We start from the raw sequence: 15,058 nt of genomic DNA, 5'->3' as shown, positions 1-15,058 counted from the left end.
AAATGAAACAGAGTGGGACTGTATCCCTCACGAATCCACCCTTATTTGCGTTGGTGTCCAATTTGCACCATTTTTCCCAGTGTGATGGCGGTACCTATCCATCTTAGCATACAAGGCTCCGGACCAAGTGCTGGAAAATGGGATTAGAGTAGATAGGTGTCCAATGGCTGGTGCAGACATGATGGGCCGAAGGGCTTCTTTCTGTGCTGTAGATGTCTATGATGGACTGCACCCAGTTTGTATGTCACTCCTGGGATTGATTATTGCCTTCTGTGGCTGGAGAGGCTGATTTGTGAGTGGCTGCAAGAATTGCCGGAAAGCTCAGATAGGTGACATTACTGCCTATAGGAACTCCATTGTGGATTTTCCGTCAACTTTTATCCCTTTAGTCGTCTTTTCTCCTGTGATACCAACAAGGCAGTGGGCATCAGTATAACCACATGCTGGCTGGACTGTATGCCATGCGACTGGGGCCAGGCCTCCACTGAGTCCTCTGTAGTTTACGCTGGATCTGGAAGGTACACAGCCACTATGGGGAGAGTTGCGGGCTTTGATATCAGCCTTTTAATTGATCACAACTTTACCCTTCGAGTAACCAGACAAGTAACAGAGTTTGTTTAAACAGATGTATGAAGGACCCTGGGAAGCTACAGTTCATATTCCTGTAGCTAGCCAAAGTGGCGTACTCCAAGATACAAAGTCAATTGAAGTTTTCAAAATCGATTACAAGTAATTAACGCTTGCTTCATTGTAATATCCAATCTGCGAGAAAGCTTCAGAGTACAGCTCATTTCTGTATCTGTGGATCTGTCCCGTTTTCCAGGCACAGATGTCTGATTTATGTGCTTTGACAGACTAATGGCCTTGATGTCTGTCTGTGAAGGTTCTTGGAAGGAGACCTTTATTTTTCAGCCTGTGTGGTTTTTAAACTTGTGTGACTATTAACCCTTTTCAGGGAGGTATTACATTGGGCTTGCTGACTAAGAGGCTGTGTATTGACAGGAGAGTCCTACGCACTTGGCTCTTTTCACGGTAGTTATACTGCTAGCTAGCGGTGCGAGCTGAAAGCAAGAGGTGACTGGCAGGGCAACCACTGCACTAACACACATGACACATCATGTTATCTGGAGGCATTTTTTTTCTTTCAAGTGTCCCAGATGTCCATAAGCCCTTTGAGGGGAAGAGCTGTCTGGTGGTGACACGGTGGCACAGTGGTTAGCACTGCTGCATCACAGCTCCGGGGGAGGTGGCCTGGCTAAGATACTCTGTTAGAGAGTTGTTATAGATCCGATTGTTGGAAGGGCCTCTTCTGTACGGATTATATGATTTAACCTGAGGATCACCACACCTCGGGTGAGGGGCGAGGTTGAGACGGATGAATAACCTCAGCCGGTACAGAAATTGAACACTCGCTGTTGGTGTTGCTCTGCGTCACAAACCAGTCGCCCAAACGACTCAGCTAAACCGACTCCCCACCTGGAAGCGTAGTGTGGGTGCGAAACCAAACAGCTTTGCACCGGTTTAAGAATTCACACAGTCACTGCCACCAAGATCAGAAAGTTCCCTTGAATTCCTTGTAGTGACAAGATTCACATAATGTGACTTGTATGGATAGCAGGCAAAACATTACTTTTCACTGTATCTTGGTACATGTGACAAATTAAATCAGAACTAGAAAATAATATTTTATCCTGCTCTTAAAAAGTTCATTTATTAGTGTCACAAGTATTTCTCTGTGCTTCAAAGATTGATCCTGTTTAATCCTATATCTTTGTCCATTACAATATTCAGCATATCTTTGGTAGATTTCTATTGTGTTTATCACCTTGGCTTGGTACTAGTCTTTTCAATTATTTCACCAGGTTTTTCAGACGGCAATGGTGACGAGGCCACTATTACTAATAAATCCTTTCAGAATCACATTCTGTTAATTTTATTCCATTTATTTTGAGCTTCGCCTCATTTCACAAAATAAGCAATACTTTCGGTATTAAGTATCTTTGCCTATCGCCTGATTATGTGAACGATCCAGTCCTGCTGCAAATTCTTAACTGCAATCTTTTGTTTCTGCTGTTGATTAATTGCTATCTGCAAATTTGGCGGATTTGTAGTTCAGCATATAGGTCACTTAGATTTGTGAAGTGTCTTTTAAATGCTACAAGGTGTTTTCACAGGCACATTGTCAGATAAGATTTGACATGAGCCTGTAGGACGGAGATAAATGTAGATTTTTGCAGGAGTCTTAAAGGAGGAGAGATGCATGAAGATTTAGGAAGGAAATTCCAGACCGTTGGGCCTAGGCTGAATGCACGGTCCCCAATAATGGTGTGATGGAAATTGGAGACCGTCAAAGTTGGAGTTTAAATAATGCTACTGAGTCGCACTGACTTACCAATAACCCGCTCACCCCGATGCTTACTTTTGGATCCTCCAGGACCAGACCACGAGGCTTCCGAGTTCATTGCAGCCTTGTCCTAAACATGGGCAAAAGAGCTGAATTCCAGAGTTGAGGTGAGGGTGACTTGCCTTCATATTAAGGCAACGTTTGGCATCAAGGAATCCTAGTGAAATTGAGATCCCAGCCACAAGGTCATACTTAGTACAGATGGAAGATGGTCGTGAAAGCCAATCATTTCAGCTCCAGGACATTGCTACACAGGTAAATCTTCATGGTAGTGACGAAGACCCACTCACCTTCAATTGCTACATCAATGACTTTCCCTCCATTGTAATGTCAGAGGTGGGGATGTTTGATTATCTCCATTTGCAGTTCCCCAGATAATGAAGCAATCTATCCACGCATATGGTATGACCTGAACAGCAATCCACTTGGGTTGGCAAGTGGCAAATAACATTTGTGCTGCACAAGTGCCAGGCAGAGACCATCTCCAGTAAGAGAGAGTCTACCCATCTCCCCATGGCATCCAACGTGGTTACCATTTTGAATTCCAGCATAAATGTTCCGTGGGTTGCCGTTGACCAATATAAATATTGTGACTACAAGAGCAGGTTGGAGGCTGGGTAATTCTGCAGTGAGTGACTCACTTCCCGACTGCCCAAAGCCTTTCCACCACCCGATGCAAGTTGAGAGCGTGAAGGAACATGCTACTCTTTCGCAGGAGCACCGTTCCAACGACACTCGAGAAACACTCTTAACCGGCAGCTCCACTAACCAGCTTAAACAGTCACTTCAAAATGAGGAGTCTTCAGTTGTACAGAGCTTTGATCGGTCCTCCATCTGAAGTACTGCATTCAGTGTTGGGCACCAAACCTTGGGAAATAAGTTGCCTTCTGAGGGGGTAAATTGCAGATTCACCAGAATTATATTCCAGGACTTACGGGTGGCATGATGGCACAGTGGTTAGCACTGCTGCCTCACAGTGCCAGACACACCGGTTCAATTCTGGCCTTGGTTGACTGTCTTTGTGGAGTTTGCATATTCTCCCCATGTCTGCGTGGGTTTCTTCCAGGTGCTCCAGTTTCCTCCTACAGACCAAAAATGTGCAGGTTGGATAGATTGGCCATGCTAAATTCCCCCAAGTGTCCCAAGATGTGTAGGTTAGATGGATTAGCCATGGTAAATGTGTGAGGTTACGAGGATAGGGTGGGGGAAAGGACCTAGGTAAGGTACTCTTAGAGAGAGCAGGCGTCAACTCAATGGGCCAAAAGGCTTCCTTCTGCACCATAGGGATTCTATGACTTAAAGGTTAAAATGAGATGGTCAGGTTGAATAAACAGATTGCATTCTCTTGGTATAAGTACTTGCGGAGCGATCTGATGTTTTATAGTTTACTGTGCAACTAAGTTTTAGCGTTCTTGTTTGTGCTGAATTTAAGCCCATCTCAGAGTCTGATTCGGCACAGTCCCAGTTTCCCACTTGGACTTTAAGTAGAATTTAGGATTTCATACTCATTATGATGCCTCTGGCAACATTGTTTTAAAAATTAAATTTTTTTTTGTAGATTCATGAAGAGATTGCCGTTAAGCATCTCCCTCCGACTGAACCGGATCCCCATGTGGTTCGTGTTGGTTGGTCGCTCGATTCGTGCAGTACCCAGTTAGGTAAGAGAATTTGTCATATCACTTTTACACTTATTCATTGTGTTGAACTTGGATTAAAGCCTCTTAAATAATGGAGTTTAGCACTTTCCCTATGACGGATGTTAGGCGAACTGATTCCTGCTTTGTGCCTGCCATCTTTCTTGAATAAAGGCGATACTTTTGCTATTTTCCTATCCACTAGAATTTCCAATCCAGAATCTATAGAATTTTGGAAGATTGTAATCTATGCATCAACTATCTAAGCCGCTAAATCTTTTAAGACCTTGGGATATAGGCCATCTGGTCTTGAGGACTTGTCGGCCTTTAGACCTAATAGTTTTCCTAGCACCTTTTTCCTTGGTGATTGTGATTGTTTTAAATTCACCTCCTTGATTATCAAGTTTTGGGACGTTTTCTGAGTCTTCTACCATGAAGACCACAAACTACCTGTCCAATGCCACCGCCACGTCTTTGCTTTCCAACATCAGTTCCCCAGACAATAGCGGGCCAACATTAGCTTTAGTTATTCTCTTCCTATTCAAATACTTATAGAAAGTCTTACTGTCGATCACGAGGGGTCACGGGCTCAAGGTGAGGGGGGCGAAGTATAACTCCGATATTAGAGGGATGTTTTTTACACAGAGGGTGGTGGGGGCCTGGAATGCGCTGCCAAGTAGGGTGGTGGAGGCAGGCACGCTGACATCGTTTAAGACTTACCTGGATAGTCACATGAGCAGCCTGGGAATGGAGGGATACAAACGATTGGTCTAGTTGGACCAAGGAGCGGCACAGGCTTGGAGGGCCGAAGGGCCTGTTTCCTGTGCTGTACTGTTCTTTGTTCTTTTTGTCTGTTTTTACATTACTAGCTACCTTCTTTCTGCCTTTCTCATCATTTTGATCATTCTTTGATAGTTGTTAAAATATGTTTTAAGTTCAAGTTTATTTATTAGTGTCACAGGTAGGCTTACATTAGCACTGCAATGAAGTTATTGTGAAGTTCCCCTAGTCGCCATGCTCCGACGCCTGTTCACATCTTTTGGACTGAGGGAGGAAACTGGAATGCCTGGAGGAAACCCACGCAGACACGGGGAGAACGTGCAGACTCCACACAGACAGTGACCCAAACCAGGAATAAAGCCCAGGTCCCTGGCGCTGTGAGGCTGCGGTGCTAACCACTGTGCTGCCCAATCCTTTGACCTACACTAATCTTGCAGATTATGGATAGCGTTTCTTTCAATTTAATACTATTCTTTTAGTCACAGCTGACAAATCTTTCTCAAAGACCCTTTTTTTTCATTAGGATAAATCTTTGCTGAGGGTTATTAAATATCTCCTTACAAATCTGCCTCTGCAACTCCTTTTAACCTGGTTTTCCAGTTCACCAAAGCCAACTCTGCTTTCATATCCTCATAGTTGCCTTTATTTACGTTTATGACACCTAGTCATGGGCCCACACTTCTCCCTTTCAAACTGAGCATGAATTTCTATCATGTTGGAATGGGTACCACCTGCAGTCTTCTTTATTGATTAATCCTGACTCATTGCACGTTACCAAGTCTAGGACAACCTGCTCCCTGGCTGGCTCTGGAATGATGTGGAGATGCCGGCGTTGGACTGGGGTAAACACAGAAAGAAGTTTAACAACACCAGGTTAAAGTCCAACAGGTTTATTTGGTAGCAAAAGCCACACAAGCTTTCGGAGCCCCAAGCCCCTTCAGGTGGCTCTGGAATGTACAGCCCTAAGAAATTGCTCCGAAAACACTTTATAAACTCACTTTCCAGACTACCTTAGCCGATTTGTTTTGCCTGATCTACATGTAGATTAAAGTTACCCATGATTATTGTGGTACCTTTCTACCATACCTCATTTATTACTTCCTGCATACTCTGGCCTAACCACTGTTAGGAGGCCAATGTCATCCTTAATTAACAGAGCTACCCTGCCACCTTTTCCTAGCTTCCTGTTGCTCTGATATGTCAAATACCCTTTAACATTCAGGTCCTAGGTCTCTGTAATGTCTATCAGGTCATACATATGTACCTTTATCTATGCTAGCACTTCACCCCTTTTGTGTATGCAATCAAATACAGGGCTTTAACTTTTTTTTTACAATTTTTGCAACCTATAGTCTTATCTGCTAGTGCATTCTTAAGATTGTTCTGTCCTTTGCTGTCACATGCGAGTGCAATGCAGTTTAAAGCCCTCTCTATTGCCCATGTTATATGATTCACCAGAAGAGTGCGCCCAACATAGTTCAGGTCTAAACTGTGCCAACGGTGAAGCTCCCACTTTCCACAGTACTGGTGCCAGTGCCTCATAAATCCACACCAGTCTTTGAGTCATGCATTCATCTTTGTAATCTTATTTGTCCTACAGCAATTTGCTCATGGCTCAGGTAATAATCCCGAGATTATTCTGCTTTGAGGTTAGCCCCTTGCTGCTCACATTCCCTCAGCAAGTTCCTCTCCTGTCCTGAGCGGACGACCTGAACCCTGGCACTGGGCAAGCAACACAGTCATCTGGACTGTCGCTCTCAGCTGCAGAGAACTGTGTCTATCCCCCTGACAATATTATCTCCCATTTCTTTTTACTACCCCTACTTGACTGGCTTCCTTCACCACAGCGCCATGGTCATTTTACTCATCCGGCCTGCAGCCCCCACTCCCATCCAAACAAGCTGAAAGAACCTCAAGCCTTTTGGACACTTGAAAGGCTGAGGTTCCTCCACTTCTGCCTTTTGGGTCCCTTTACCTGCCTTGCTTGCAGTTACACCCTCCTGCCCCTGACTACTGATCAAGCCAGAAGACTCTAACCTAAGATGTGTGGTTGATCTATGGAATAAAGTATCCAGGTAACTTTCCTTCCTTCCTTCCCTGATGTCTCGCAGTGTCTGCTGCTCAATCTCCAGCTCAGTGACTCTGAGCCAAAGCTCCTCAAGCTGTAGATGCTTACAGGTGTCCTGTATCACACGAGTCCAGAAGCTGCCACATTCTGCAATTGCAACACATCACTTGCTGTGCCATCCTTTAATGTGTTTTAACTAACAAATTATTTAATTTTCTTTTTATATTTTATTTAGTGCCTCTCCTTCCCACTTGTACTAATTTAAACCATAGTAATAGAATAGACCTTTACCGCTTCAAATAAAATATCTAAAAATTTGTGTCTTTTCTAATTTCCAGCTATTTGACACACTCTCCCTCACCAGCCAATGAACTAATGGCTTTCCTTGCAAATTCACGATTTGGTTTTGTTTCAAACAGCAGTTAAAGTTTATTTATTAGTGTCACAAGTAGGCTTACATTAACACTGCAATGAAGTTACTGTGCAAATCCCCTAGTTGCCACACTCCGGCGCCTGTTCGGGTGCACTGAGGGAGAATTTAGCATGGCCATTTCACTTAACCAGCACGACTTACGGACTGTGGGAGGAAACTGGAGCACGTGGAGGATACCCACGCAGGCACAGGGAGAATATACAGACTCCGCACAGACGGTGACCCAAGCTGGGAATCAAACCCGGGTCCCTGGCGCTGTGAGGCAGCAGTGCTAACCACTGTGCCACCATGCCACAGCCTCAACCCTGAGCCTTGCTCTATATATGTCGGGCGGCACGGTAGCACAGTGGTTAGCACTGCTGCCTCACAGCGCCAGGGACCCGGGTTCAGTTCCCGGCTTGAGTCACTGTTTGTGCGGAGTTTGCACCTTCTCCCGTGTCTGCATGGTTTTCCTCCGGGTGCTCTGGTTTCCTCCCACAGTCTGAAAGACGTGCTGGTTAGGTGCATTGGCCGTGCTAAATTCTCCCTCCGTGTATCCGAACAGGCGATGGAGTGTGGCGACTAGGGGAATTTCACAGTAACTTCATTGCAGTGTCAATGTAAGCCTACATGTGACTAACAAAAAATATATTTATCTGCTCTCCCTCTGCATTGTATTCCTTACAAGCCCACTCTCACCTCTGTCTCTTTCCCCGGCTAACACAGATTAGTTTAGACCTGCTTCTTAGAATGTGTTATCCACCCACTAATTCAGTATCCGTAGTCCTGATCTTCCTAGAATTAATTCTGGTGCTCTTCTCTTTCGTTTTTTATTTCAACTTTAAAAATTAAAATATTTATTCCCTCAAAGTAACCAACTACAGTAGGCACAAAGAAACTTGTAGGACAATTAGAACTAATTTAACTTTTGTGGAGAAGAGTCTGAATTTTAAAAAAATGCAAAATCAGATTTGCACATTTAAATTGGAAAACAAAAAAAACCATTTAGAATCTGGTAGGGCAATAAAAGCATAGCCAAACCCCATGTTTTGATTACAGTTCTGACATACATTACTTGTCTCAGATACATCTATTCTAACCAGTAAGATACAGAATGGTTTATGTGAGAATTTTTTCAGTGGGTCATTAAAAATCCAATTGCCAAAATGAGATTGTTTGAAAGTTTGCCCTCCATTATTGTGGGTTGCAGGGGTTGCCTTATGAAGGTGGTGATGGTGAACACAATTTGGTAATTGGGTTACTCACATTTTTTGTCAGGAACCTGTGGAGTCTGTGCTGATAAACTGGTTTATTTGAGAGGCGTTGGCCTAGTGGTATTATCACTAAACTATTAATCCAGAAACTCAGCTAATGTTCTGGGGACCCGGGTTCGAATCCCGCCGCGACAATTGGTGGAATTTGAATTCAATCAAAAATATCTGGAGTTAGGAATCTACTGATGAAACCATTGTCGATTGCTGGAAAAACCCATCCGGTTCACTAATGTCCTTTAGGGAAGGAAATCTGCCATGCTTACCTGGCCTGGTCGACATGTGATTCCAGAACCACAGCAATATGGTTGACTGCCCTCCAAGGGTAACTAGGGATGGGCAATAAATACTGGCCCTGCCAGTGACGCCCATGTCCCACAAATGAATAAAAGAAATACTGGATGGTCATCTTGCGTGTTTTGCTCTGTTTTGTGACTCATTGCTAACACTCGTTTAAGGTGTCTTTCTTCAGAGCACGTGCTTGCAATAGCGTAGCAGAACAATATTTTTATATGGTTGACCAAGTTTGGGTTCACATTGACTGAAAGGAGTGTAAAAGGATTGTGGATGCCTGGTGTCTTCAGGGTTGTCCTAGCTCTGCACAATCGTTCTAATCAATACTGGTTTTGCTGTCATCTCAAGTCGATTGAAATCACCTATTAATGCTCAACTTTTGGCTACAATTATTCCCTGGGGATGTCAATCAATTTTTTTTGGGTTCATTTGTGGAGCTGTTTCTGGAAATTTGAAGTGATGAGGCAGCACATAGAGCCATTGAACAATATAGCACGGAAGCAGACCCTTCGGCCCAACCGGTCCATGCCGACCATGGTGCCCTTCCAGCTAGTCCCAATTGCCCGTGTTTGGCCCCTATCCCTCTAATCCTTTCCCATCCATGTACATGTCCAAATGCTTTTTAAATGTTGCTAATAAACCTTCCTCAACCACTTTCTCTGGCAGCTCATTCCATATACGCACTACCCTCTGCGTGAATAAGTTGCCCCTCCAGTCCCTTCTAAATCTTTCCCCTTTCACCTTAAACCTATGCCCTCTAGTTTTCAATTCCCCTCCCTGGGAAAAAGACTGTGCGTTCATCCTGATTTTACACACCTCAATAAGGTCAGCGCTCGGTCTCCTACGTTCCAAGGAATAAAGTCCTCGCCTGACCAACCTTTCCCTGTAACTCAGGCCCACTAGTCCTGGCAATGTGTGCTATAAGAAGCAATAGAAATGCTGACTTTGTTTGACTGGGTGAAAAGTTTTTTAAATGATTTACCAGATGTATTTGTTACCTAATATTGATTCAGTAAATTGATGTCTTATTGATGCAGTTTGAGGTTTACTGCAAACCATATTGAATTTTCCTGCTCGGTTATTTTCTATGCATGGGTCTTGCCAGTAATGTAGTTCATACATTATTATTGTTATCGGAAGTTATATGTTTGGTGAGAGATGTTGTTTCTAGTTTGCTTTCCTGTGCAATAACTTCTAATGGAAGTGTTAGTTGGCACCTTGCCTGTGCTTTTTTTAAATGACCACATTCCTATACCAGTTTAAAGTTTATTTATTAGTGTCACAAGTAGGCTTGCATTAACACTGCAATGAAGTTACTGTGAAAATCCCCTAGTCGCCACACTCCGGCGCCTGTTCGGGTAACACTGAGGGAGAATTTAGGCATGGAGGCAAGGGCCAATACAAACACGTTATCACAGAAATGTTGCAACACAAAAGGAGGCCATTTGGCTCAATGTGTTCCTGCTGGCTCTCCAAAGGAGCAGCTCACCCAGTGCCACTCCTAAACCTTCTTGCTGTAGCCCTGCATACATATAATCCAAACCCCTCTTCAGTTCCTCTATTGATCCTACCTGCACCACACTCTCAGGCAGTGCATTTCAGATCCCAACTACTCGCTGTGTGAAAGAAGTTTCTCCCCAGTTACCTTGCATCTGTGCCCTCTTGTTGCCTCTTCCACCGATGAGAAGTTTTCCCCTATCTACCTATCACTCTGTCCGGCCTCCTCATGATTTTGAATATCTCTATCAAATTTCCACTCCATCTTCTCTTCCCCAAGGAAAACAGCCCCAACTTCTCCAATTTATCTACATAACAGAAGTTCTGAGTGAATCCTCTCTGCGTGCTCTCCAATGCCTTTGCATCGTTCCAAAGGTTTGGTGTCCAGAACTGAACACAATACTCCAGTTGAGACCAAACCAGTGTTTTATACAAGTTTAACATAACTTCCTTGCGCCTGTACTCTGGGTCATTGTATCATAGAATTCTTAAAGTACAGAAGGAGGCCATTTGGCCCATTGAGCCTCTAACCCCACATATTTACTCTACTAGTCCCCCTGATGCTAAAGGGAAATTTAGCGTGGCCAATCAACCTAACCTGCCCATCTTTGGACTGTGGAGGAAACCAAAGCAGACACGGGAAGAACATGCAAACTCCACACAGTTATCCGAGACTGGAACTGAACCCATGTCCTTGGCGCTGTCAGGCAGCAGTGCTAACCCCTGTGCCACCATGCCAAATCCTAGGCTGCTGTATGCTTCATTAACCACTCTCTCGACTTGTCCTGCAATCGTTGACGATTTATGCACATATACACCCAGGTCCCCCTGCCCCTGTATCATTTTAGAGTTGTATCTTTATTTCATATTGTGTCTCTATTCTTCCTCCCAAAATGAATTAATTCACATTTCTCCCCGCTGAACTTCATCTGCAGCTATCTGTCCATTCTGCCAACTTGTCTGTATCATTGTGAAGTTCTACATTATCCTCCTCACAGTTCACAATGCTCCCAGGTTAAGGATAGTGTGCAAATTTTTGAAATTGTGCCCTGTATATCAAGGACTAGATATATATCAAGAAGAGCAAGGGGCCAACACTGACCTCTGGGGAACTCTGCTACACGCCTTTCTCCAACCCATTAACTGCTACTCTCCATTCCTGTCATTCAGCCAATTTTGTATCCATGTTGCTACTATCCCTCTTATTCCATGAGCTATAACTTTGCCCACAAGTCTGTCGTGTGGCACTTTATCAAATCACTTTTGGAAGCCCATGTACGCCACATCAACAGCATTTGTTGTCATCAACCCACTCTGTTATCTCATCAAACAACTCTAGAAAATTAGTTGAACACAATTTGTCCTTAACAAATCCACAATGGCTTTCCTTAATTGATCTGCATTTACTCGGGTGACTATTAATTTTGTCCCAAAGTATTATTACTTCTGGAAGCTCTTACGCTACTGAGATTAAACTGACTGGCCTGTAGATGTTTTCCCAAGATGGCGCTGGAGTGAGGCGACTTCTTGCAAGCTTTGCCCAGCATATCTTCTAATTCTATCTTTTACTCTTGTTCTATGCTTCTAAAACTTCGTTCTAACTCGATTTAAACTCTCTAACAATGCTTTAATTCAATATCTTACAGATTTAGCGCACTAAGTTGATCTTTCTCTATGCCCTAGCTATCACTGTAACACTACGTTCTGCATTCTCTTGTTTCCTTCTCTATGAACGGTATGCTTTGTCTGTATAGCACGCAAGAAACAATACTTTATGCTAATACATGTGACAATAAATCAAACCAAAGATGCTGGGCTTATCTTCAGACCCTGTTATGAATTTAGGTGTAACATTTGCAATTCTCCAGTCCTCTGGTGCCACTCCAAGCCTATGGAAGACTGGAAAATTATGGCCAGTGTTTTTGCAATTCCCACTCTCTCACCTTTTCTGAGTATGTTGGATCCATCTCATCTGGTGCTAATGCTCTAGATTGCCCTACCTTTCCCCATCATAGGAATATACCTTGACTGTGCCCGAACTATCTCTTTAAAAGCAGCCCATTGTTTGGTTACAAATTTGTCTGCTAATGTTTGATTCCGATTTATTCAGCCCAGATCTGTTCTTACCTTGTTGAAATTGGTGTTTCCCCGTCTAATTTTTCTTACTAAATTGTTTCTTGTCCTTTTCCATTGCCAACCTAAACTTTATACGATGGTCACAGTCTCCTACTTTCACTTGGTCGACCTCATTCCCAAGAACAGGTCTTCTAGTTCCAAAGAAGAATAATATTGGACTCAGAATGTTAGCTGTTTCTCTCTTCACAGATGCTGCCAGATTTGCTTTTATTTTGAGTCTAACAGCGCTTCCTTTCCCTTTCTAAACATACCTTGACTGGAAATATACTTGGGGAAACGGTGGCGTAGTGGTATTGTCACTGGACTAGTAATCCAGAGGCCCAGGGTAATACTCTGGGGATATGGGTTCAATTCCCACCATGACAACCGGTGGAATTTGAATTTGATTAATAAATCTGGAATTGAAAGCTAGTCACCAGTGTTGATGACCACGAAACCATTAATTGTTGAGGTACATTTGGTTCACTAATGTCCTTTAAGGAAGGAAATCTGCTATCATTGCCCAGTCTCCAGGCCAACAGCAATGTGGCTAACTCTTAAATGCTCTCTCAAATGGCCTAGCAAGTCACTCAATTGTATCAAACCACTATGAAGAGTGAAAGGAACAAAACTGAACCAATCATCCAGCATTGATCTAAGCACCAGAAATGATGATGGTCGACCTAGCCCTATCCACCTCCAGATTCACCCGTACTAACATCTGGAGGCCTGTGCCAGACTTGGAAGAGCTATCCAGTCACGTAACAGCCTGACATAGTCATTCTCATGGAACCATGCCGTACAGACAATGTCTCAGACACAGTCATCAGCATCCCTGGATATGTCTTTCCCCTGCGCAGGGGAATAGCGCGGAGAATGACAGAGCCACAGAATGTATTCTGGATGGGGGCTTCAATGTTCATCGCCACGAGTGGCTTGGTTGTACCACTACTGACCGAGCTGGCCAAGTCCTAAATGACATCACTGCTAGACTGGGCTTGTGGCAGTTGGTGAGGAAACGAGAAGGAAAAAAACCTACTTAAACTCATCCTCTCCAATTTACCTGTCGCAGATGCATCTGTCCATGACAGTGTCGATAGGATTGACCACCACCACAGTCCATGTGGCGGCGAGGTCCCGTCTCCACATTTCAGATACCCTCCATCATGTTGTGTAGCTGTGCTAAATGGGATGGATTTTGTACAGATCTAGCAATTCAAAACTGGACATCCATGAGGCGGTGTGGGCCATCAGCAGCAGCAGAATTGTATCCAACCACGATATGGAGCTTCATGGCCTGGCCATGCCCCGACTCTACCATCAAGCTGGGGGATCAACTCTGGCTCATTGAAGAGTGAGGAGGACATGCGAGGAGCAACATCAGGCATACTTAAAAATGAGGTGTCCACCTGGTGCAGTTACAACACAGGATTACTTGCCTGCCAATCAGCTAAAGCAGCATGTGATAAACAAAGCCAAGCGATCCAACAGCCAACGGATCAGAACTAAGATCTGTAGCCCTGTCGCATCCAGTCGTGAATAGTGATGGACAATTGAATAACTAACCGGAGGTGGAGGCTCCACAAATATCCCCATTCTCAATGATGGGGGAACCCAGCACATCAGGACAAATGATAAGGCTAAAGCATTTGCAACAATCTTCAGCCAGAAGTGCAGAGTGGATGATTCTTCTCTGGAGGTCCCCAGCATCACCGATATCAGTCTTCAACCAATTCAGTTCACTCCATGTGATATTAAGAAATGATCGAAGGCACTGGATACCACAAAGGCAATGGGTCTTGACAATATTCCAGCAATAGAACCGAAGGCTTGTGATCCAGAAACTACCTGCTGTTCCAGTAAAACTACAGCACTGTACCATTGACCAGAAACTGAATTGGACTAGCCATATAGGTACCCAGACTACAGAACAAATCACAGGTGGGAATTCTGTGGCGAGTAACTCACTTCCTGACTCCCCAAAGGCTGTCCACCATCTACCAGGCACAGGTCAGGAGTGTGATGGAATACTGCGCACTTGCCTGGTTGAGTGCAGCTCCAACAACACTCAAAGCTCGACCCATCCAGAACAAAGCAGCCTTCTTGATGAGCATCCCACCACCTTAAATATTCATGCTCACCATCACCGACACATGGTGGCAGCAGGATGACTGTCTACAAGATGCACTATAGCAACTCACCAAGGCTCCTTTGACAGCACCTTTTGAAATCCACAACCTCTACCACCTAACCTAGAAGGACAAGGGCAGCAACGCCAATACCTGCAAGTTCCTCCAATGCTCTCTCCATCCTAACTTGGAACTATATCACTGTTACTTCATGGTTGCTGGGTCAAAACCCTGAATTCCCTCCCTAACAGCACTGTAAGTGTACCTACACCACATGGACTGCAGCAGTTTGAGAAGGTGGCTTTTCATTACCTTTGCAAGGACAATTAGGGATGGGCAATAAATGCTGACATCCCATGAATTAATTTTTGCTGTGGAAGACATTGCTGTACACACTCGCGGAATTACTAACATTTTAGCCTATGCCCGATTTGGTTGGAATAAAAGTCTTTTA

At 44.1% G+C, this 15,058-nt stretch overlaps 1 protein-coding gene across 2 annotated transcripts in view; it reads left to right on the top strand.

Moving 5' to 3' along the window:
* LOC144511370 (heterogeneous nuclear ribonucleoprotein U-like protein 1) overlaps positions 1-15,058 on the top strand; it is a 60,541-nt gene that overhangs the window by 24,839 nt on the left and 20,644 nt on the right. For both annotated transcript variants that reach the window (XM_078241666.1, XM_078241667.1), the window contains exon 6: positions 3,963-4,062. In XM_078241666.1, the coding sequence (XP_078097792.1) occupies positions 3,963-4,062 (100 nt within the window). The remainder of the gene's footprint in view (positions 1-3,962; positions 4,063-15,058) is intronic.

Source organism: Mustelus asterias, chromosome 24 (assembly GCF_964213995.1).
Source record: "Mustelus asterias chromosome 24, sMusAst1.hap1.1, whole genome shotgun sequence".
Lineage (NCBI taxonomy): Eukaryota > Metazoa > Chordata > Chondrichthyes > Carcharhiniformes > Triakidae > Mustelus > Mustelus asterias.
The sequence above is the reverse complement of the archived record's forward strand: the minus strand, read 5'-3'. Positions and strand labels throughout refer to the sequence as shown.